Source organism: Zonotrichia albicollis, chromosome 14, assembly GCF_047830755.1.
Source record: "Zonotrichia albicollis isolate bZonAlb1 chromosome 14, bZonAlb1.hap1, whole genome shotgun sequence".
Classification (NCBI taxonomy): domain Eukaryota; kingdom Metazoa; phylum Chordata; class Aves; order Passeriformes; family Passerellidae; genus Zonotrichia; species Zonotrichia albicollis.
The window spans coordinates 9000057-9025546 of NC_133832.1; the positions used below are offsets into that span (position 1 = coordinate 9000057).

The 25490-nt window shown below is 47.2% G+C and overlaps 1 protein-coding gene across 3 annotated transcripts; it reads right to left on the reverse strand.

Moving 5' to 3' along the window:
* RNF128 (ring finger protein 128) lies at positions 1–25007 on the reverse strand. 3 transcript variants are annotated; one of them, XM_005484579.4, is made up of 7 exons: positions 24200–25007; positions 11113–11360; positions 7086–7157; positions 6426–6508; positions 3781–3877; positions 2802–2979; positions 1–1420 (listed from the first exon to the last, which is right to left on the reverse strand). In XM_005484579.4, the coding sequence occupies exons 1-7, from the start codon at positions 24948–24950 to the stop codon at positions 1284–1286; spliced, it is 1566 nt and encodes a 521-aa protein (XP_005484636.2). In that variant the 5' UTR covers positions 24951–25007; the 3' UTR covers positions 1–1283. The 3 variants fall into 3 exon arrangements, with proteins under 3 accessions (XP_005484636.2, XP_074407589.1, XP_074407590.1); XM_074551488.1 differs by lacking the exon at positions 24200–25007 and adding an exon at positions 21042–21819; XM_074551489.1 differs by lacking the exons at positions 7086–7157; positions 24200–25007 and adding an exon at positions 21042–21819.
* Positions 25008–25490: the final 483 nt, after the last annotated feature.

Below are 25490 nucleotides of genomic sequence, written 5' to 3' on the forward strand. Positions count from 1 at the left end.
TCATCAAAAATAGTGTTTTATTTACATTTACATTTTCATATTCAAATTCAATACAAATTACGAAATATTTACAACCATTGCATTTGTACTATAGCTAAGAAAATGCATTGCTTTTCCCCCCAGATTCTTAAGGTATTTATTGGAGGCTCTAAGACAAAATCCTACTAAACAATAGAAACTAGTCAAAGATGCAGAGGTAAAAAAATAAAGTGCATTTAGAAGATGTCCTTAGTTACCTTCCCTGGACAAGCCAAGTCAGTTCTATTGAGGCACCCAGTGTTCCTACTTGACCCCATCTCAACTCCACAGAGGACAGACAGCTTCTCCAGCCCTCTGTTACACTCACAGGACATCAGCTCTCCCTGCAGCTTGTGCATTTGAGCAAGACAACGTACAGCAACAGTCAGCATTTTTCAGAGACTGGATCATTTCTGAGCAAAACACAGCAGATCCTTTCGTAAGAACTATCTTTTCATCTTCAGCTGAGTCTTTCCTGAAGTCATCCCAGACTCCCACAAAGCCAGGACTCTGCCACATTGCTGGTGCTAGAGATGGTCACAGGCTCCTCAAATCACTTGAGGATCTTTCAGACTGACAAACTAACGAGGTTTGAAAAGTTCCTGCAGTTGTTCCCTTTACAGTAAGTGAGATTTGGCCTGTCAGTTTGCAGCTCTCTTTTCTTCCCCTTTAGGACTGTGTGGTTGGCAGGCTGGAGTTGAGAGGTAGAGAATCAGTCGGTTACTAGAGAACCAAAGACACTGTGGACAAAATCCAGTTTGACAAGCATTAGTTTGCACTTTTTCCTATCAAAATAGTGCACTGAAACATTAAATACCATGTTGCTTTAAACAAAACTGTCTCATAAATACGTATCAGAACAATCAAAATAAATTTGTTGACAATGAAAATCCACTTGAATGAAAATAACAAACAACAAAAAGCCCCAACTCAAAACAATTCCCAGTGGAGACAACTAGGAAACGTAAAAAATCTTCTCACTTAAACATGGTAGAAAAGCTTTGCTGAAAATGGAATTTTTGTTTTAGTTAAAATCTGCTGGTTTTCTTTATATTTAAGACAGCTTTATCTGGAGAGCATTAAGACTCCTGTGGGAAATACAGTTTTAAGAAAGGCAAACCATACAATTACAATTTGGACAGGTCTATTTATCTAAACATTGCCAATGCAGTATTTTCTGCAGCAGTCTTGCAACTTTTGGTTTATATGGAATGGCAGTAGGCAGCTCCTTGCAGAAGGCTTGCACCATGAGGCTGAGCATGTTCTTAGGACGTGGCTTCATGAGCAACTCTGCTCTCAGAAACTTGTGTTTCATCTCCCTCAAAACCTGGGTTGTCACCATGTGAAAGGACAGTCACAGTGGAGGGCTGGGGTTCTTCACTCACAGGACGTGTGTTGTCACCTGTCCAGAAGAAAACCAAGCCAAGACAGGTTAAAAAGTGCTGCAGCCAAGTGTTACCATCCTAAAGCAAACCACACAAACTTGATTTGCACAAGTTCAAAACCCTGCATTTTCCTGCAGAGATGGAAATCCAAGGCCATACTCCAACCACCTCTCTCCTGGTGCCCCTTGTTACTTTGGGAGCCACTGCCTGTCCTTTCTGGAGATGCTTGCTCAGCTCAGTAGTGCTGAGCAAGCTCAAGTTGTGTGCATAAGCCACAGAATCCAACTAGGAGGATATTAGCTGCTCTTGCACCCTAAGGCTGCTGAAGGCAGGCATCAAGAGCAACTCCTAGAGACCATGCTCAGGATAAACTGGGGGGAACCTGTGCTGACTTGGAGAAGGCCTTCTCCCTGCAGACTAACCTTGTCTGGCTGATGTCACTCTCATTCAAGTGAGAATGACCCATGACATGTAATGGTCCAGCATGCCCCGAGTTGTTTAGAGGGATGCAAATTCAACTTTTGATGTTCAGCTCAAAGGAAGTGTCCTCTTCCCTACTGGGTGCTTCAAAAGGGCACTTCCAAACACACACCATTGCTGCAGCAACACATCCTGCAGGAGACAGGCAGCAAATCCCAAATTTTCCCATCAGCTAGCCTTCCCATGGGAAATGGAGCATCCCCTTCCTAAGGCCATGCCACAACTCGGGGGATAGTTACTTTCCTTTGTTTATCTGCAATCTTTTAATTTTTAAAGCCAAGAGCAACACTGAGTACGTGTGTGTGTGTGTGTGTGTGTGTGTGTGTGCCGTGTGTGTAAAGCTGAGCACTAAAAAGACATTTCCAATTTGTTTGCTCTTGTTCAAAAAGATAAAGTATTTGGAAAATCTGATATTCTTTACAAATTAACACTCTCTAAAGCCAAGGATGACTCAGCCTTGGTAAATCTGAAATTCAATTGAAGTATCTGTCTTCTCTATCTTGCACCATCTAAGCTAGAGCAAGAGTGACTCCCCACAAGTTTTTTGTAAGTAACTACTTAAAGCAGACAGATCTAGTAGCAAAGCAACACTCACTCATCCAAATGAAATCTCCAAAGAGACAAAGGGACAAGGGACATCTTTGGAAAAATCTCTTTGCTCTTGAAGTAGTAAGCCTCTGACTTTGAACTAGATCTTTCATAGACTTTGGCTTTTAATTCACATTAAAGTTGTGTTTCATTTGAAAACAAAGACCAGGTGTCAGAGCTAAGGGCTAAAACAAAATGGAAGACTAAGATAACCCTAACAAACAAACTATTCAAGCCCTGTGAGATGCTATGAAGGCAACTCCCCCTAACTCACAGCCTAAGTAGCCAAGTGCAAATGATGTAGCAAGGCAGATGAAAGAGCAGACATACTTTCTGATGGTGCCTGTGCCTCCTGAGCAGATTCATCTGGTCCCTGTACAGAATCATATCCAGATGATGCTGTTTCACTAAGATTGTCCTCTTCAGTAACTATAGTGACAGTGGATAGAGGTCTCTGGCCACTGGATCCTGAGGCTTGCACAGGCTCAGACCGTGGTTCTACATCCATCTATGTGAAAAAAAGAGAAAATGGTTAAGTTACAACTTGGCAGAAGGGTGCATCTTTCTGGGAGAACAATGCCTGCAAGGACAGAGTCCGGAGCACTTTTACACAGAGGGAAAAATGTGAAAAGGAATAAAAGCTCTGCTTATCAGAGGGGAAATCCAGTTACTGCCTAATTGAGTGGGAAGCTCAGACACAGCTTCGCATTTTTACCCAGTATCAGGAAAAGGCTTCCTTCCACTCTCAGTGCAGATCTGCCCCTCCAGACAAATGCTGGCTCACAGTTTAACTGGTCCAGGCAGCATCAGGCACTGGCAACAGCATCTTCCTCTGGCACTTGCAACAACGAGCAATTACAGAGCAAATCAAACTCCTGATGTATCCTAGGAAGTCATGCAGTTCCAGAAATGTCATACCTGCTAACACATTCACTTTTCAAGGGTTCTGGGTACTGAGCAACTAAGAGAGGCTGGTTTCAGGGACAGTATGAGTGGTCAAAGCCTGCCTGGAGATTTGAGAAACACCCTTAGCTGTGAGCACAAGAATTAAGAGCAATTTTTCCACCGGGCATGAGTCAGCTCTGGCTGACATTCTGCCCAAGCCTTTAGGTGACACCAACTCACCAGGTCAGCTGCAGGCTTCCCTAAAAGGGACACCACAATTACTCCTGCAGCATCTGGCCACAGACATGGCACACCTGTGTTATCACCTGCACTCTAGAGACAGCATGAAAAAGCTGAAGGAGTGGCACAACACCAGTGTAACACTGCAACTGGCAGCTGCCACCATGGCAGGCTGCTGGCTTACCTCAACACCCAGCACTTTGAGGATGTCACATTTGCACAGAGGACACGTCCCGTGCTCCAGAAGCCAGGGGTCAATGCAGGTCTTGTGGAAGACATGGCTGGGAGAAGAAGGCAGCCAACAGGTTAGGTTTCATTCTAGGAAGATTGCTCATGTGCCAGCTATGAAGGACCCTTTTGTAACACCAAGGATTTATTCCTTCTAGAATGGATGACCTTATTTTGCCACAAGTTTCAGCTGAAAGTTATGGATAGTTGATCTTTCAACCTGTAGCTGGTTTGTGCTTATTAGTACCCCAATACAACTTGCTATAATTCAGCATTAACATTTTTGTTACACCTCAACAGTCTAAAGCTGTTTTTCCAAAGCTGTGTACAATACATTTCCAGATAATTTAAATGATACAGCTATGGACATCTCAGCCTTAGCTTTAAAGTTAACTTCTGTCATACAGATGTAGACAAAATAGCATTTGTTTCTGTTGTAATTACATAGGCAAATCATCTCACAGAGTTATGTCCTGAAGATAAACTGTACTCCCACCCATTTACTGTGTCTGTGCAACCACTGTGTATTCTAAGTGGATATTTGGCAGGCTCTACACTCAAGAAAGTAAATATAGCTCAGCCATCACAGATGCAAATGTGTGCTTCTATTAAGACACTCAATTCCACAATGGGTTTAAATTAGGCCACAGATTTAGGAGGATGACTTGAAATCCTGTGATCTGCCTGTTCACTCAGCCTGAATAGAAACAGCAAGGCAAACAAGCACTGCTCAGTATTAATCAACCCTATTATGAGGTAAGTGCAAAGATCCAGTGCTCAGCAGCCTACACTCCAGCAGGATCCAAGGATTCTCCAATTCAGCTCACACCACTGCCACTTCCTTCCAGCTGCATCCACATAATTTTTGGTACAAAACTTGAAACTTTCTTAATGCCCAACTATTTCAAGTCCTTGAACTTAATAGTGGACTTGTGCACCTCTGCAACTATAAATGCCTTCAGTTTGACTCTCTGGGCAAGAATGCCCTTGGCAAATACCCACACCCCAGGGACTCAGATACCATCAATGTGATTCATAGGAACATTCCTTTGATTGGTTCTTTCATAGATACAGTTAAATGCTTCCAGCAAGTAGGGTCTCAGTGTTGAAATCAACCACCAAAATCAAGCATGTTCTTGCAGTAAATACTAGTTTATCTCTCACATGAGGGAAAATTTAATATAGTTGATACTGGCAGATATCACCACTCGTGAAGATTATCGGGTCCATAAGTAATTTTAAGCTAGCATGCCTCTGAGAGCTGCATTTGGGCCACAGAGGAAGGAAACATCACAAATGTATGTAAAAGCAGTCTCAAGAGGAAATGGAGCAAATTTGTGTACAAAGAACACAATCAAAAAATGTTACTCCACTCTTACCCAAATAAGTCATGCTTTGTTTGCAGGTTCATACCAAGATTAGAAGGGTTTATAGGGAAATAATGAGAAGTCAGGTCTCCTATCAGGCAAAGTGTCTGGAGCCTGTCTACAAGTTTCTGTACTCATGGCATTTAGTCCATTACTAAACAAAACTACCTACGAGTATAAACATGACAACTGGATAATCATTAACATACATGCCTGAAAGGTTATTCAGTTTTGGGGTTTTTTTTAAAGTATTAAGTATTACATCAAGGGAGTTGGTTGATAACACCTTAGCAGACCAACTGTGTATTACCAAAACAGCTTAGAGGTCCTACAGGTTGTGAGCAGAGAAAGCCTTTGCAAAGCTGAAACCTGGTGCACAGGTAACTGCAGCTGAGATCTGCCAGTGGTTGACAGCACTGCTCAGCACACAACAGCAGCTACCCATTTCTCTATTCTTCAGAACTTCATTTCCTACATCAAAATGTTTTCAAGTACTTTCTGTAACCCTCCCTGAGGGTCATGACACCTCTTCCTTTGCACAATTCAGGCAGTTCATGTGGCAGCCCTCTGATTTTAGAAGCTTGGCCAGAGCAGTCCCAGCCAGCAGGCACAGAGGGAAATCCCACAGAACAAGTTTCCTTAAGCCCTGGGGCAGCTTCACTGCTCACCTTAGGAGCAATCACATTACAGCCTTAGTGCTTCACTACTGGGCTTCCACAGCAGCACAGCAGTGAGGTACAACAGGAGAGAACTGCAGAAAAATAAACTGCTATAGCTCTATTTTGGTCTCTGTTTCAGAGGATGCACACAAGAATAGAAATGCTTTCTTCTAAACTACAAAAGCCAGCATGTTTTAACAAATTTAGCAGAAACACAACCCTAGCAGTAAACAGTAATTTAAGGGACAAGAAACAGGCAACATTTTGCCAATTACCTGCAAGTTAGTGGTAACATTCTGATACACCAGCAAAGGAATAGATCTTTAAAAAGTCCTGGCATCCCACTGAGAGACACTGTGGCCTGCTAAGTTATGTGTGTCAATCCAGTCACACAGGGAAAGTGATGAACACAGGCCATGGGGGCACACTGCAATTGTGTATTCACACTGTTTCTGTCATTCAAAACATTGTTTTGATAGATATTCAAGAATTCTCATGGTACAACAACTTGAGGAAAGCTTGTTAACAAACATGGCAGAATTTTGGATAAACGGCCAGCCTGGAAGACAACTTACTTGCAAGTCAGAACACGCATCACATCATTTGGCTTGTACTGCTCAAAGCACACGACACAGGAATCTCCATCTGGACCAGTTTCCTAAAACAGTGAAATGAAGTTACAGCTTTAACACACTTTGAAAGCTTCCTCTGAACTCCAGATAGATTTACTTTATGAAGGGGGCTAGCTAGAGTCATCCATGATGCTCCCAAATATAATCTTACATAAACACACTTTGTGGATTACTCACAGTCAAGCTGACACTTCAAAAGAAGCACTGAAAGCTTAAACCCATGGTTTAGAATTCCAGCTGAAACTGTTATTGGATTACTGGAGGCACCAGTGTAGAGGTTTAGAAACTGCTGCCTCCAGTTTTAGTTACAAGAAGAGCTAGGGAAGCTGATTAGATTTTAGTTTATGTTTAAGCCTTCATGCCAGCAAATTAGGTCCTCTCACATCAGCAAGGCTACAAGCAAGCAGCTAACAAAATAAACGGGTTTATATTGAATAGAAGCCTTGAGGCCTGGAAAAGGACCTGGTCTGAAGGAGGAACTGTGTCTGCCACCAAGAGTTACAGGCTCAGAGAGGCCTCTGCCTCCTGCTCCAGGGCTAGGGAGCTGCCCGGGTTTCATGCCAGGCTGTGCTGAACGCAGGGGGGTCTCAGGGTCAGTCCTACCTTGTCCCCTTCTTTCAGCGTGCGCAGCTGCATCTGCTCAATGGCCTTCTTGGCCCTGGCCCTCAGCCGCCGCTGTGACACAAAGCAGTCCTGGTCAGACACTGCCCTCCCACTGTTCATTTACTAATACTTACCCAGGTGCCTACAGCAACAGTTAAAAAACCCAGATGTTATCAGAATAAGCCAAGTAAGCATGACCATACTGTTTGAAGTCAACATGAAATGGAGTTTTGGGACATACGGATGCAGCTCCTGACTGGATGACACACCAGACACACATTTATGTCAGCTTTAGTTGTAGCTAACCTTCTCACAAAGCACAGGAATTATAAGTGTTTTTTAGTTTGAGAAGATGCAAGATAATACCTTGATCACTTAGATCCAGCCAAAACAAACTGAAGCTTTCAAACTGACTTGGAACCGAAGACTGAAGGTGGAGTTCAACAATCAATTGTTTATGTTATACTCACCTTAGGACACCTTCCTGCCACAATCAATCTGAGGAAAGGTGAAAGATTCTTTACCAATCTGCCCACTTAGCACCATACACCCTGAACTGCTCCTCCGCTCCCACTGCTTTACAGCTTGCCTGGCAACTGTTGCTGTCCAGGTGCCACTGCAGCACCTGGGGTTAGCCCAGAGCTGAGCTCTGTGTGCGGGTCACAGGTTGGTGTTCCTGACTCCAAGGATGGGACTGTCCTCTCCCTGCCTGGTGCACTTCAGCAGCTCTGGCAGTGCCATCCCCAGCACAGCACTAACCTCAGGGACAGACCAGACTCGAGTTTTGCAGCTAACCAAAAAGCCTCTTTCCAATTCCACTGCTCCATGCAGGAGCCCCACACTGCTGCCTTTCCAGCATTCCATCTCCTTAGGCATTGTAGCTCAGTTACAGGAAACTTTGCCATGCACTTTTCCAAGTGCAGTACTGGTGGCACAAGTACACAAGGACAAGTGGGACAAGGGCTTTGGCTGACACCAAACAATCTTGCAAGGACTGGCCATTCGAGTCTGCACAAGATTCCTTGTGCTAAAGCAGTTACTAGCAAACAAGTTGATTTATACATCCCCCTGGGAACCTGTCAAATAGTCCTAGCACAAAATGAGCTACTTTTGTATTAGTATTGGTTTTAGGAGTTTAATAGCTAGCAGCTACTAACAACTATCAAGGAAGAGACACATACAATCCAAAGGTGAGGGATGCAGACATGCACATTTGTTTAAACAAGAACTACTGAGACTTTCTTGCAAGTTTGTGAAGTTCTGCTGAAGGCATCAATATATGCTTCTGTATGTCACTTATGGTTAACTTTGAAATGATGTTGCCCTTGTCAAGGTTTGAGGCTGAAGCCAAGGGCAGCAGCCACAATACTGCTGCTTGCTGAGGGCCCCAAAAGTCTGAGCAGCAAACGGGGAAACATCAACTGAGCAGGAATGCAGCAATGCAAGCACTTCTCATACATGGCCAGCACTGTCACCACCATTTGTTATTAACTGAAAACGAAACTTTCTAGGAATGTACTCCCTCAGACAATATCTCATCTACACATCTATGTCAGGCCAAGCATATTAGACAGGACCCAACTGGCTGCACTGTTAATAATTTACTTGAAACAATATTTTAAGTTTTGCATGGGCACCAGTTTAATTGCTCCTCATTAAATGCATCAATGACAAAGTCACCTTTAACATTGATTTTGGCAAGAACACAGCAGAACACCCCTCCAGGGCATGGAGAAAGGCTGCAGAAGAAGCTTTATGTGGAATAGTCTACCAAGATACTCGAGCTTGAAATGTCAAAGCATTTTGTGAAGCCAGGTTTTTCAAGAGAATGCAAAACATTAATTATATTTGAACTATAAAATCCCCAACACAGAAAAAGCTAGAAAAAAAAAGCTAAGTTGAAGAAATAGAATCAAGATATTACAAAACAGGTCAGGTCCCAACTCTTATCAGGCTCTGGCAGGTAGAAGTAGTGAGGTATCCAAATGGAAAAATTAGGTTTGGAGTCACTCAGTCCTAAGTCTTCCTTGTTGAAGCTGCCAATTTTACCTCCAGCCCTGTCTGAAAAAGGTGCCTTCCTGGCAGCCTGTGAGCACAGCCATGGCAGTGCAGACCAGGCAGCTCTGAGGAGGCTGGAACTCCTGCTTTTCTCCTGTCAGCTAAGGAAGTTCTTCCCCACAGGTGGCTATTGCCATTGAAGCAGTTTTGAATTGTTGGAAAGTTGAGCAATTTACGTCCTCCAAAGCCATTAATTAGGTAATTTCTCAGCTGCAACATCTAATCTTTATGAAATCAAAGGAAGCAAAGACTTGAGCTGAAATTAGAAACCAGGCCACAGATAACATCATGGGTCATTTTGCTCTATTAAGAAAGGTTACTATATTGAGAACTGAATTTGTCAGTACTCCACTGACTAGAAAGGTAGAAAGCCACCTACCACATTTACCTCAATGCTCCACCTTCCTGCTACTGACCTCCCAATGCAGGAAGAAACTGCAGAGGGGGAGACTGGAATTTCAGGCCCAGGAGAAAAGAGGCATTCAAGAAGGAACTAGCAGGTTACACAGTGTAGCTTGCTCAAGAGGAAAGAACTGCTCTGGTTTAACTGTTGGGTTAGGACAGATGTGCTGCCAAACTTCTCTTTTCACTTGGATCAGAAGCTGACATGACTGGCCTTTCTCAATATTCACTCAGGGCCAAGCACAAGGCTGCATGGTGACAGGAAAGCCACCAAGATGTACCACACAAGCCAGGAGGTTGTTTGACTAATATTCAGTATTCCTGGAGCCAAAGCACTTAGAACTCTCAAACTGGGATCTACACTAAAATCCAGTCAGCAGCTAACAGGGCTCATGGCAGCATCACCTTTTTCTAGTTCACCTGAACTAACAGGCATTTTCTTGTTATTCTTTCCTTACCTAATCACTGTGAGATGAGTCTGAGATGTCAGGGTATAAAAACAATTGAAAACAATTCTGGATGGTCTTTGAGTTTCCCTTTGACAGAACAGTATATTTTTACACCCTGACAGTAGAGAAGTTTCTTGTATTCTTATACTCCACAAAGCACTTCTTGGGGTTCCTTGATTTCAGTTCTGCTGAAATCATGTGGAACTGGCATGTCACTTATCAATGCTATTTTGTCAATCTGCAGCAAGCTGCTTGTGCACATGGAACCCACGACTGCTAGCCAAGCAGACTGGATTTTCCCAGACCCAGCTATCACTGAGGCATTAATAACATCTGCAGTTTCTTGAAAGAGCTATAGCTCACAACTGCACTCTTAAGTACCTTCAAAGGAGGAAACATTTACATGTGATTTAATGAACAGTGCATAGGGCACCCAGATTTTCCTGCTCAGATTTGTTTAGCATTATTAAACAGAGCTGTGAGACTAGGATAGATGGCAGGGTATTGAAGGAGGGGATTCATCAGCAGGAGACTGCATCTCTGTCCACAAATGCCAGCAAGAGAACAGCATCAGCTTAGAGACAACTCCACACTTCATCCAGGAATGGCAATGCTACATCTCACAGGCAGATGACAACTTCCAGTATTTCCAACCCTGAGTCTGCCACTGTAATTCTCAGAAAGCTTTCAGTCAGAAAGCAGCTTTCAGCAAGCAGCAGCCTCCCAGCCTGTAGTAAAGTCATGCCCCATTTTGCAGACACACTTCCAGTCGTGTCTCCTGTTGTGGCAAGCACATAGGCAGTGCTGTGTGGGAAGGATGAGGGTCAGCTAAAAGCAGTTTAGCTCTCTCACAGCCCCCACCACATCAGCATTAGGGCTACACTGCAGTTCAGGGAGTATTTGTAGGAAACACAGTTAGCTGAGCACAATCAACTTTTCTCCATGCAGTTTACTCTTGGCTGCTCTTTAGGAAAGTTTTAAGCTGAGCAAAGATGTATGTCTTAGCATTTTAAAGATCAAACAAATTCAGTAATTTTGGTACTTAACCAAAACTTGCAAACCTCAAGTTCCCCACCATGGAGGGGTGGGGGTATAAAGAAACAGCAGCACAAACTCACCTGCTCCCTGGACTGGGCCCTGGCCATGATGAGCCTCCGGGCAGAGTAAGAGACATAGCAGCCCACGGTTGCTGCTGCCACCACAAAGAAGGACACAGAGATGAAGAGGATGGTGAAGATGTTCATGGACAGGCTGCGCTTTTTGCCCACTTCGATGACCATGGAGACCCTCAGGCCGCTCTGGATGCGCCGCAGGATCTCCATGCCCTTCAGGTTGCCAATCATGATTGCCACAATCTTCTCAGCACCTGCAAAGAAGGGGAAGCCATGCTCAGTTCCCAGCTGTTGTAAAAGAGGCATTGTCCTAGATGTGTTGCTACAAGTGCTAAAGAAACAGCTGTGGGAAGCTTCTAAATAGCATTTATAGATTCAATATGAACCAATGGAACAAGTGTCACCACTGTGTGTTTGTCCAGCTGAAAGTGTGTGCCATTACCTGTGAGCATAAGTGAACCCTGTTCAGGATTCATTCCTCTCCACAGCATTCCTCACTCCTATATAGGACACAGGCTGTCCTATTTTAGACACAACACTTCGGTGATTTACAATTTAACATGCCTTTGAACTACATGAAGTTAAAAATAAATCCTCTGCAGAGTAAGGTCACTGGGGATTGTGATATCTGTGTAGGGATTGCTTCCTGTAATGGATCCAACTCCCTCCTGCTGCTTCTTAGCACCTCTTTTCTAAATTTGACAGTACTTTTGAGTACTTCCCCAGACACTGAGAATCAAAGACATAGATCACCCTTCACTTCTGTATTTTCAGCAGCAATAGAGAAATTATTGAGGGAACATACACTGTGAAGTCTAAGTGTTTTTATGAGTTTCTACTGAGATTCAGAGGGAAGCAAATATGAAGGGAGATGTGCTCCACTTTCAAACAGCTGGGGGCAAGATACCAAATGCCATCCTGATTTTAACAACAGGTTTTATTGGCTTAATTGAACACCACAGCAAGTCAAAGGAACCAAGGTGTTTATGGTAGGAAGAAATTTCAAGCAACTCCAGTCAAGCACAGACCAGAGCAAACTGGTTTCCTTTCAGTGACATGCAAGGGCTTGAGGACACCTGATACCATTTGCAGAAACATTAGAAAGTCCCAATATAACAGAGAGGGGACAAGAAGAAGGGGAAAAAAAGGGAGATGAGTAAATTACCACTGCTCTCCCAAAACTAAATACAAGAAAAGCAGATTTGAGACCAGCTAATCAGGAGTCTCACTGCATTAAACCACCACCTGCAAAACATTCATAATAGACATTGCATGGGGAAGAATAAAGACTGTTACAAAGTGCTATTTTTAGCTAACCCCCTGGCCAAACACTCTTTATTGGGAGACCAATTGTTTTTCCCTCTGCTGAGTTACACAAGTTATTTCCCTCTGCTGAAAGTTATTCAATTTTCAGCTACCAAAAAACCCTAGGATTGGTGTTAAACCACAAAGGCTGTCTTTGGAGAAGTGTTTATTAGTTTTCCAGCTTGTTCACACAATGCTTGTGATCCAACACAGCAAGCAACTTTCCTCAGTGGGACAAAACTCATATTTTATTCAGAAAGCTCCTCATAAAGACAACGGCATCACACAGAGAAGAGAAAAAAATAAGTCTCCTAGACTGTAACCACTCTTAAGGATGAACTAGGGCTTACAGATCACATATAAAATGAGCTGGAGTCAGGTGTTAGCAGCAAGCGAAGTCAGAAGCTGAAACTTGCTTTCATAAGCATGGAAGAAAGTGTGGAAGAACAGGCTGCAACAATGAGAAAATAAAAAGCCTGCCAAAAAAAACCAAAAAAACCTCTATTCCCCTATATTTCTGCATGCCTCACAGTAAATCTATCTTGTAACCACACATGCACAACACAAGACACAGAGTAGCAATTCCTATTAATGAAATTTCACCATCAGCCTGCAAAACCATTCCAGCTGCTAAGCCATCCTTTGTGAAAAAGTTTTACCCCTAAAGAAACAAACATATTCCATTTAAGTTTCAGACTCGATAGCTCACAAGGATGCTATCAGATGACAGCTTCAGTCCTCACTGACTCTTCTCAACCCCAGAGATTCCAGCTGCAATTTCAGCTCCGCTTTGGATGAACACACGTGAGTGGCCAGCTGGTGGCCCTGACCCTGGCACAAGGGCAGCAGGAGCAGCCACGTCCATCAGCACATGTTTGTGACAACTTCTGTGCTTCTGTAACAAAAGCTAGAGGATCACCCCTACCCAATACAGCCTGAGCTGCTGCTTGGGTGCCATTATGACAGGAACTGAAACATGTTGTGGTGGCCTTGGGACCACCAGCCCTGACAGGGGTCCTGACAGGGCCTGGCCTCAGGCAGGAACAAGGTATTAGAGGGGTGGCAATGCAAGATGTAATCAAAACTATGTATTCTATTGCCAGCTGTTAAAACCAGAACAATGAAGAAGCCAGCATGCCAAATGCAGCCTCCAGCATTTTGGATCCCATCATTTTTTTCCCCCAGCTTTCTCAGAGTCTGAAGTTTTGCCTCATCTTTAATCAGACTGAAATTAGGTGCCCCCAGTTTTACCAGTATTCCTGCACTCAGTCCAAAGAGCACCTTGTCCAAACAGTGCCTTTGTTATGGCCACACTGCTTCTCCCCAGGACCAGCACAGCTCACCCCAGTGCTCCCAGCACTCCATTTGGGAATACCCCCACCCATCCTTGCTGCTGGTGGGACCACCAATCCATTTCAACAGCCCAGCTGGCAACCACTTAAGCCACCCACTCAGAAAAAGGAGAATGGAAGAAATTATTTTGATTTTCAATGTTTCATATATTTAAAAAAAAAGAAAAAAAAAATAAGAGAAGGGCAGACTTTGGAGTTTGAATTATCAAAGAATGAACAGGTTCTCCTTAACCACAGCACCAGAGCAGAAATACTATCTGAAGGTTCCTTCAGGAGATCAAATACAACTCCAGCCTTGGTGCCTGGATCATTGTTTTTATCTACAAGATATGGTGCTTGCAGCACAGAGCAATAACAGTTGTGCCTTATGCCAAAGGAGCTAGAGGTATTCCCCTGGCACCCCTCCAACCCTTCCATCAGCAGAAAAGGCATTAGGAGATCAAGCTATCTCCTGTTCTTTAACATGAAAGGCACTGCCAGTTTACACTGCAACCATTTTGTACCAGTTTGGCACACCTGGCTCCTCAGGCATGTAAGAGGAGTATCTGATAGCCTATCTTGCATGTTCAGAAAAAACAAAAATATTGTGTCTTGAACACTGCTTATCTCGCTGCACTTGAATAGTAAGGAATGGGATTTCTGGGGGTTATCAAGCAGGCTGGTACAAGCTCACTGCTATCTGTTACAGTAGGAGGAAAAATAAACTAGCAGCGTACACAGTCTGAGCTGGCATTGCCAGCCTTACGTAACTCACCTCAGATGACAGGCCAGCACTGCACAGAAAGCCATCAAGTGTCAGCAGCACTCCCCACTCTGGGACACGAGGGCTCTCCCTGGCCTCAGACACTGAAACCAGACCCTGCAGGCCAGCTCTGCTCCCATCCATGCTACAGTGTGGATAAAACTAAAGTGCTGATTGCTGTCATCCACAGGAACAAGGCAAAATCTCATCAGGAATGTGCCCATGCCCACAGTCATCTTCCATCCCAGACACTGTCAGAGGAAACACCTTTACTGCCCTGTGATAAGCTCTCCCCTTTGCAGGAGGGGAAGGGGATTGAACTCATAGTTCAAGAGAAAGCAATATAATCCTGGATAAGCTGACACTGTAGGCTGGCTCCTTCTTCCCCTGCTTTGCATGTTCTGCACAAACATTACCTGGCACCAAGATAAAAGAATCATTTACATTCAGGTTATTTTGCAGTCATTTAAAGCTACAGCCCCCTATGATCTGAACTGCTTGACTGGACTGCCTCACAACTATTTTTTCCCTCACAACTATTACCTAAGCTTAATTAAATCTACTTTCAGCTTGCTTTACTTGGAGTATGGCACTGTGTCTGATCTCTTCCTCCTAAACACAGAAGCCTTTGCACATACAGGGGCAAGCATTCGCACAAAATCATGGAATGGCAGGGGTGGGGAGGTTCCTCTGGAGATCACCTAGCTCAGTGCCCTGCCAAAGCAGGGTGACCCAGAGCAGGCTGCACAGGGTCACATCCAGACAGGTTTGGAATATCTCCATGAGGGACACTCCAAACCTCTCTGGGCAGGCTGTTCCAGTGCTCAGTCACCTTCACACTAAAGAAGTTTCTCCTCCTATTCAGATGGAGCTTTCTGTGTTTCAGTTTGTGCCCTCTGTCCCTTGTCCTGCTCTGGACACCACTGAAGGGCCTGGTCCCATCCTCCTGACACTCACCCTTAACACATTTGTGTGCCCTCATGAGGTCCCCTCTCAGTTTTCTCACCTCCAGCCTAAACAGGCCCAGCTCAACCTCTGGTTGTATGACAGATGCTCCAGCCCCTCATCATCTCCACAGGCCTTCTCTGGACTCACTGCAGGTGCTCCATGTCTGACCCCAGGAGCCCAGAACTGCACACAGAACCCCACATGAGGCCTCACCAGGGCCAAGCAGAGGGGCAGGACACCTCCCTCACCTCTTCCCAATGCACCCAGGATCCCATTGGCCTTGTTGGCCACAAGGACACACTGCTGGTCATGGACAGGAGTCCATCAGGGCAGGTGGGGCTTTTCCACAGAGCTGCCTTGCAGCAGATCAGCCCCAGCCTGTATGGGGGTATTCCTCCCCAGGGGCAGACAGCTGCTAAACTTCATGAGCTCCTCTCTGCCCAGCTCTGCAGCCTGTCCAGGCCTCTGTGAATGGCACCACAGTGGAATACTGGAGGTGGAAACCAACTGCACTCTATTCACTTTAAATAGTGTTATTATTTGTCAAATGAATCCAACAGTTACCAACCCTTTTTTTCTCCCCCCACCCCTTTGGAGCCTTAAAGTCTTACACAAATGCTCCATCCCCTAAATCTTAGAATATTTACAATGGTAAATCATGCTCTAAAACAGCAGCCAGGACAGTAACACTTTTCAAGGGCACAGAAATGAATGAGATCTTGTAGGACAGCTCTCTTCACATGCTGTTTGGTCAGTTCCACCTTTCAATCTAGCAAACAGCATCTAAAACCTCCTGGAGAAACAGCAAGCAAAATTCCTAAGGAAAATTCTTTGGTGAGTTTACTCAACAGTTTTCATCAGTTTTGATTTAGTGAAGACATTGCTCACCCTCTCTGAATGAGAATGAGCTCACCAATAATATCCCTGGCTCCCCACATGCTGGTGGCAGCTCAGCGTTCACTGGGAAGAAGTGAGCTTGAGAAAGCTAATGGCAAAATGATGTAAAGGGCACAGTCTCAGCCAGAAAGCATCTGTCTGTGGAGAGATGACAGGTCACAGTGGACACAGAGGGGAGCCGTGCTGAGCTGATGCTGTGTGCTCCCCAGCACACTCAAGGCTGGAGGCAAACAAGCACTGTCATTGTTTTAGCAGCACCATGTCCCTCACAATGAAGCCTCTGCCACCACAGCTGTCACTGAGGATTTTAATTCATCCCTTCACATTTCAGCAGCCCAGTAAACCCAAAGTGCAAGGGCACTTCACAGACCTATTCCAGGCTACCTAAGGGATGATGCCTACCCTACAGTTCTCCATGGCACAGAGGTACCTAAATTATATCATAAAGAGCAAGAGCAGGGATCAGAAGCTGTCAATAGCACCAGTTTGTCTCATCCAGTTTCTCAATGCTCCTGCTGTTTGCTGCCAGACTGCTGTGCTGGGGGCAGCCCCAGCCACTGTCACACCCCACCATCCCCTGAGGGTCACCAGACAGACCCACGTGCTACAATTGCTTATCTGAATGCCACTGCAGCTGTAACATCAATTTATTCTAAACCAGGCAGCCAGGAGAACCAAAGTGAGTTTGAGTGTATAAAGACAAAGCTCAGCACATTCACATCAAAAAGCTAATCTCAGAAGCAAAGAACTACAAACTCCAGACACTACAGACTGCAAATACCATCCAGGCACAGCAGATGCATGCAAGGTCCTTCTCAAAAAGGAACTGAAGGAAGGGTTTAATGATCTGCAGAGGCTCATCTGGCCACAGCCAAGGAACATGAGAGAGGAAGTGCCATTAATTAGATCCTCCATCCTCATTCCTCTCCTCAGATGTTCTCAGCACAAATCTTCTCTCACTGCAAGAGGTGCACTATTTGTTTACTCGAGGCTTACAAGGTCTCAGCACAGCCTGCCTTGGGATTTCAACTCTGACTCAATCTTTAACAGTTCTACAACTCCCATCAGCCTTTTAACACCTTGGCAACGTTTTAGCTTGTTTCTGAAGATGATACCTCACAAAAAGCAGTGGAGCACAGCTAGACTCTCCTGCCATACCCTGTTTTCTCCAAGCATATGGAGGTAAGGCTTCACCTCAGTGAAACTCCTGCAGAATAAGCAGCAGTGCTGCATATTTAACCTTTCCTTCCCCTTTCACCCACTGATGCATGTTTACACTTGAACCAGACCTTGTTAGCCTGATTCACGCTGGCTGCTTGAGGCAGAACCATTCAGTTGTGTTCCCCCAGAACAAGCCCTCTGCAGATCAGGTGATGTGCTTCTCCAGTCTAGAGTTACACCATAGGACAGAAACCAAAGAAAATTACCACAGTTGCTTTCTGACCTGCAAAGAATCCTCCTTCACCAGCTTCAAGGAAATACTGAACAGCAAAGAATGCTTCCCATGGGCACCACCATGCCCTCAAGCCAAACCACCCAACAGCCTGGTTCTACCTTAAGGCAAGGTCCACCTTTAACACAAACCAACTCTTGCCCTGCACTTTTTTCCCCACATGCTGCTGGTTTTCTCCAATCAAATGTCTTTTCCAGAAGGTCAATAGAGATTACAGAGAGGTGCAATTATGAGCACACAGAACTGTACTTTGAAACCCTGCTCAGCCTGACACAGAGCGGTACCATCTTAAAATGTGCACAGTTAAAAACTCAAGTTTGCTAATTGATATGGGTTTGTGCTTATAAACCACAAAGTAAATTTTACTTTGGACTCCATTAAATTCTTCACATTCTGCCTGTTAGAGATGATTAGGCAGAATTTGATCATATCTGATTTGGCTATTCACCGCATTCTGTTGTTTTAATTGCCACAGTGGTTTGCTTTTTTTGGGTAGCTTTTGTTGTTTCTTTTTTTTCTTTTAAGTTGGCACACCAAAAGGTTATATGGATGCAATAAAGAATTCATCAGACTAAACATGATGATTATAAGAAACAAAGTCTCTGGAAGCAGGATGACTAGGACAAACACTGCCGCAAATACAGGCCCATTTAAGTCTTTAAGCAAGAAAGTTGCTTCAAAAGCCAAGTCTGAAGGCCCCAGAAAAAGGCATACTACACTTTTAGATAAGCTTCTGTTGATAACTGTGATTTTGTTGCTACCAAAGTTCTTTAAAGGAAAGTGTACTGTGCCATACAGAGCCCACCCAGAGAGATCTTCCTTCTCTGCCAGGCAGGTGACAGCTCCATGGCCCACAGGTGACAGGAGCAAAGCCATCTCCTGCTACTTCCCACTGCCTCAGCTTGGAGGAAGCATCTGGTTTCTCTTGATGGCATATGGCCCCAGCCAGAGCAGAAATGCAGCCAAGTAGGAAACCCAGACTGCAAAGTCACCAGCAGCACAGCCACAGCAGACGTGGTGGGAGGTGTGGTTGCACAAAGCCCATTCTTTAATGGGCACAGCCACCTTCCCCCTGGCCCAGGAGAGTCAGAGCAGCCAGTGCCACAAGGAGGGCAGGAGAGGGGAGCCAGCCCAAAGCACAGCCAGCAAAGGGCACTGTGACCAGCTCCCGCCTCCTGAGTGTGAGGGGCAGTGCTGCAGGCTGAGCTCATCAGCACTGCACAGGGGATACCCTGCACTGGCAAACCCAATGAGGCTGATGGCTTGCAGCCAGCTCCAGCCTGGCCATGCTGTGCTCACAGCCTGCAGTGTTTGTCCAGTTTGACCAGAGGGCCCCCAGCAGGGGCAGAGGCAGGGCTGGCCCAGGCACAGCTGTCACCAAAGCCCTGTGAGCAGGAGGAAGAGCATTGCTATGGGAAGAGCCAGGAGCAGGGACGTGCAGACAGACACAAGGATGCAAAAAGAACTCACGTCCAGAGAATAACAAAAGGGAGGGTGGAACAGGAAAGAAAGTGAGGGACTAAAACAAAGACAAGCAGTAAAAGCAACAGCAGCAACAAGCTTAGCCCAAGCTTAGTTTAACAATTGTGCTATGACATGGCAAGGAGGAGTCAGGCAGACTAAATAAGTGGTTTGACAGAAGCTGTCTTCTTCAAGGAGTCCCTGTCCTATTTGTCTGCAGCTCAGCTGGGAAGTTTCAACATGCCCTCGAGTCTCCATGCCATCATGCAGGATAATCAGGACAGTTAGAGCCACTCTGACATAAATGCCTCAGCAAAAGCTTAAGGACAGCACAGGAAAGGAGGGAGCTCCTCTTGGAGCAAACCCTGCCAGGAGCCCCTGGCTGATGTGGAGAGGCAGCTCCCAGCAAGGTTAGGATGCTGTGGGTGTCCCAGCAGCCAGGATGGAGGAGGAGCAGGAGCACACGGTCCTTCCCCTCAAGAACAGGTTCAGCAGTGACCCAGCCAGGCCAGCAGTGCCAAGGGAGCTCCTCCAGGAGCTGCAGGATTAGGCAGGCACAGAGAACAGGGCTCAGGGCAGGGACGCTCTGTCAGTTCAGCAGGAGGAACTCGCCCAGCAATAGTCAGATCTCAATAGCATTTGTCAGCTGATGATTTGATTACATAAGAAAGCCTTGCCTCAGAAAGGCCAGAGCCAATCCAGACTGTATGTTTTGAATTCTTAAAGCAGAGTAACAACAGTCCTACAGCTCTTTAAGATTGCAAGCTCATTAAGACAGCAAACCTCCAGAGGCAGCTACTGTTTCCTTGTCTCACCAGAACACTTGCCTCCACTGTTAACAGAAATCCTCTCCAAACCTTCAAAGAGGGTTGCTGCAGGGATATAATTATTTTTCAAATCACTCAGAGCTTTAAGACACAGTACTCATTTTCATTGTTCAATTTCTCTCCAGAAGATGGGGCTTCCCAAAGCAGTGTCACTTGACAGAACTCCAACACACCCACAAGGGTGCGTGTCCGTCCAACAGCTGCACAGAGCCACCAAAGCCACTCATCCTGTCACACACAGGGCACCAGAAGGCATTTACACAGCTTTCAGCCTAGGTCTGTTCCTCAGGTAACATTAGCCTAAAACACAGCCAAATCTCACTCTTCATTTAAAAGATGGGCAGGTCACAAAAAACCTTCCACTAAGTAGGAGACTTTCTACAGCAAGAGAAGAGGAGCTCTGTTATCAGCCTGTTCATACTGGAAAACAACCTTTAAAGACCTTCAGCTGCCTGCATTAGAAGAGGCATTTTGCTGCTGAAAAGTTACCTACAGAAGAGACTCGTACTTCACTTATGCCTGAGCTGGTTAGTGTGCAGGGCATAGGGAGAAACAGCACCTGAGCACGGAAACCCAGCCCACTTTACAGCCCCAATGAACTCCAGTCTCAACAGGCATTAAAAGCCTCCTCATCCATCACCTCTACAGGCTCGGGACAGAAACCCAGGGCTCGGCCCGGCCAGAGCCCACTCGTCCTTGGCCCCAGATTTCGGACACGGTTACTCATTAATCAGAGAAAAAACAACATCAGCGCCTGAAACAGCACTGGCCAGTCCGGGCAGAAGCTCCAGTGGCGCGGGGAGGCAGCGACATTCCCGGCTGCCGCCGAGGAGCCGCGGATGCGCGGCCGGGCCGGGCCCCGCTCCCGCGGCCCCCGAGGGACGGAGGGAGGGACGGGGTGGCTCCCAGCCCCTCTGTTTGCCAGCCCCCCGCGGCTCCCCGGCGCTCACCGTGGTGGGACATGGGCAGCACTTCGTTGCCCGTGCCGCGGTAGTTGTAGATGACGGCGGCGGCGGCGCCGCGCTCGGCGGCCCGGCGGATCTTGTCGGCGAAGGAGCAGCCGCCGCCGCGCTCGATGAGGGCGAGCCAGCGCGGGGAGCCGCCGGCCGGGGGGGCCCCGCTGAAGTTGGTGAGCGCGCTGCACGCATTGAAGGCGTCGGGGCTGTCGGGCAGCACCAGCAGCCCCTCGGCCGGCTGCAGCGGCGAGTCCAGCCCGTACAGGCCGCTCTCGCCCGCCTCCCAGCCGCTCCGGTTGCGGTCCACGCCGTTCTCCCACGACACGTTCAGCCAGGCGGTCCACGCCGCTGCCGCCGCCGCCCCGCGGGGACCGGGCGGCGGGACGGCGCAAAGCAACGCGGCCAGCGCCAGCAGCGCAGCCCCCGACAGCATCCCAGCACGGCCCGGCCCGGCCGCCCGCCGCCTAAAGCCGCGCCGCGGCTGCCGGGGGAGGAGCGGGGCCGCCCCCGCCGCGGCACGCCCCCGGCACCGCGCGGCACCAAGCACCGCCGTACCACCGCACCGCACGGCACGGCACCGCACGGCACCACCGCAGCGCACCGCCGCCGCGGGAACCCCTCCGGGAACGGGCCCCACCGCTGCCCGGGGAGTGCGGGCCCGGGGCGCTGCGGTGCTGCGGGGTGGCCTCCGGGCATCCCCCTCGCTGCGCTCTCCCGGGCGCAGTGCGCCACCAACCCGCGTTTGTCCCGCGGGCATGCGGAGGGTCACCCGCCCGGGCCACCTCTCAGAAGTGACGGCTCCTCCTGACATCACCCTCGGGGGATGGGTGATCCCCGGGTGCCCCAGGGAGGGCGGCTCACCTCCTCCATCACACCCCGGCACAGCGGCCTCGTCCCCCGGCCAGCCCCAGTGTCCGCAGTGGACAGAGCAAGGGGCGGGCAGGGGACTCCGGGAGATGCCATCTCCTGATCCTGACACTCCAGAGCGGCCCGGAGACACAACAGCGCCAGCACAAGGTGCTCAGCCGTGAGCCAGCCTGCTTCCAATAGCTGAATTCATGTTTGCTGAACACTCCGTCCTGACTGATGTTATCTTACAAAATACTGGGTAGCACTGCTCCCTCACTGGACTGGCCACTGCTGTCACAATAATTTGACAGATGCTACAAACCTGCCACTTCAACCAGCAACCCCTTTTTCTACTTATATATTAGTTGTGTTTGCATCATTAATTATTATTTGATCTATGGAACTCACAACAGAAAGTCCTGTTTCTCCAGGGCCCTGCAGTTATTTTTGGGGCCAACAGTTTGCATGCACCTTTGCTCCAGCACTTACACACTTTTGCATGGGTGTCCTGCACCAGGCAGTGCAATCACAGTGCTGGCAGAGTCATTGCAACCACGAGTGTGAAATGCTGTACAGCCCTGCCAGGGAATTAACAAAGAAAATAACATGAAAAATAACATTTCAAGCTCCTCTTCTCCAGAGAGCCACCCTTTTGACGGAGAGGCCTTGCCTCCTGTCAGCTGCTCTGCGGGAATCACTCCCAGCCCTGGGAGACTTTCAAACACATCCCAAACAGCCTCAGCACTATGCACAGGCTGGAGCCCTGGGTGAGAGCCCATCACTGAGAAAGGAATATTCCTGGGCAGTGATTACATGGCCCAGGATCGGCTGCTGCCTATGCAAGCACCAACAAAACAGAGTTCACCCCTTTCTCATCCGAGTCAGCACCAGTCAGTTTTTACCCCAGACTTTGGGCTGATTCTGAGCCTGTGTGACTGATAACCAGCACTGTGTCATCTGTCTGTGCTGCCCATTGCCTTTCCCTCCCCTGTGCTCAGAGCAGCACACTGAGCATTACACAGCCTAACCCAGCTCAGGTTTGAATCCCCCCTGGGACAGGGGTTCAGAACCAGCCCACTCCCCCTGCCAGCCACAGGTGCTTCAAAACCAACACCTCCACCAGCTCCTACCCTGCCAGCACAGCAGCTACAGCTTTTGGCAGGTCAGTAGCCCAAGGACATTGGTTTGGTTTTGCTACTGCAATTGGCAGCATGCAGAGCAAGCAATGCAGAGCAGATGAAGCAATTTGCTCAAGATCAATATTGCTTACTAAGTGACCACTTTTGTCCTAACCTAAACAAACCTTATTTCTTCCCTTCCACACCTAAGTAGACAACTTATTTCAACAGAAATAGCTCCAGCTATAATGAGAGTAAATCCATAAGCAATCAGAGAAACGTGCTTTTGTTTAGAAACCTGTTCCATGTAGGGGCAGAGAAAAGTTTAACACACCTGTGAAAACACAACCAAGCTTTATGCACTCAACAGCAGCCAATCTGCTCAGACTCAAATGCCTACAAAACTTTAAGGATGCTTAGCTCTAGCATTTTCACTCAGAAAAAAACTGAACCAAAGCCAAAGGTTGGAACCTTCTCAGAATACAAAATTTCCTATAGATCTGGGGATTTTGAGCATAAGGCTGAGTCACAGTGTCTTACACATGCATGCATTACAGTACATAATATGATTAAAAAGCACAAATGAAGAAATGTGAAGAATGCATTGAGAGCAGCCCTGACAAGAACTGGTGATGGAAGGAAGAGAAGCTCAGCCAGCCCTGCTTGGCTTGGCAGGGAAGCCAGCTGCAAGGGGCAGCAGTCCCTGTGCATCCCAGCCTGGCCAGTGAGGAGTGTGGCAGGTGCCTGGGAGTCCCAGCAGAGCTGATATGTTTTAAAACCCACATGTCATGTAACTCACACTGAGAACTTCCTGGCTCTCAGAATTAGGGGAAAAAAAATAGACAAGATCTATCTTGTCTATCTTGCAATCTGCAAAGCACATACCTATGCTGCAGACACCTCAAAAAACACACTGGTGCCTTCAAAACAAACCCTAAGTAAAAACCAGGACTAACTTCAGACACTCAGCCCTTTGCCTGCCCTGTACCAATCAGAATATAACAGCAGGGTCTTGCTGACTAAGCACTGAAGTCAAGATCAAATTGCATAACATGTTACTTTTCTAACTGAATCTCTCGATCAGAACAGCAATCACCCACAAAAACCCCCGGTTCCTCAGAGCCTGTGCTGCCCTGACCCCAGCTGCAGGAAAGAAATGTCCGGGTGCCTGCAGCCCCCACTCACCTTGGTGTGCCATCAGGAGGGTATTGTTGCCTCTGCCCCGTGAGTTGTAGATCACGGCCGCTGCTGCCCCCCTTCTGGTCGCCACCTGAATTTTTTCAGCAAAACTGCAATTGCCTCTTTCAATCAGGGCTATCCACGGTGCTTCCATGACAGTGAAGGCAGTGTTTCTGTCGCAGGCATAAGGATCAGCATCAGGCGCTGGAATGCCCACCACCCCCTGAGCGCCGATGTAAGGAGAATTAAAGCCATAGAGGCCACATTCACAGCGCTCAAACAAAGTCCTGTTGCTGGTGCTGTTGAAATAGAATAAACTGAGAGAGGCCAGCACAGAAATTGCCTCTGTAGCGTGGAATGAAATTAAAAAATCCACCAGGAGAAAGAGAAACCAGAACTTCTTGACTTGCTCCATTTCTTCTTCCCAGCAGCAGGAGACGGAGATGTCCAGAGGTATTTTCCGCTGCTGGTGATCACGGAACGCAGCCGAGTCCCAGCGGAACCTGACACCGGCCAGGTGAGCTGGGCAGTGCCGGGTGAGCCCCGGGACACGCCCGCCCATCGCGGGGCAGGAGCAATGTCCTGCGGCCCAGCTTCCTCCTGCTGCTGCTGCTGCTGCCGCACAGCGCCCATCCTCCTGCTCCTGCTCCTGCTCCCGCTCCTGTCCCAGCACGGCACAAAGCCCCCCTCGGGTGATGCTTCCCCAGCAGCGCCCGCTCCTGTTTCCACCGAGCGTCCCTGCAGAGGAACAGGTCATCTTTCACGCAGTTACATAAGCCCTCAGTCCTCGCTTCACGGGGAATCTGTGATGCAAATGGCCTTGTTAAGAAGGTCAAAAGCAAAGGGAATGTATTAGCAATTATTAGAAAAATTACCCTTCTTCCAGGCAAGGTTAACCAAGTAATTTCCTACATTTCTCCTTTTCAAATTCTTTCAGTTGCCTGCTTGGAGAGGTCCAGCTTGTTCTGGTGCTTTTCATGAGATGTGGAATCATGTACACTGAACTCAGAAACAAACTCCCTCTGCCAGAGCATTTTCACATTCCACATGACTTGAAAGATGTCCACTGAGAGGTTGGAATGATTAACACACAACTCTCCACTTATGACTGCAGGCTCTGGAGATTCCAGGCTTGTATTCCCTAACAATTCCTGGATTCCCTTCATGTCTTCTTAGCATAAAACAGTAACAATGAAAACCTTACTCATGGCACAACCCCCCAGTCCACCAGGAAAATAAAGGACAAGTCGTCAAGTTCTCCGAACCTTGGTCCTGGTTTGCTGCATGCACAGTGTGG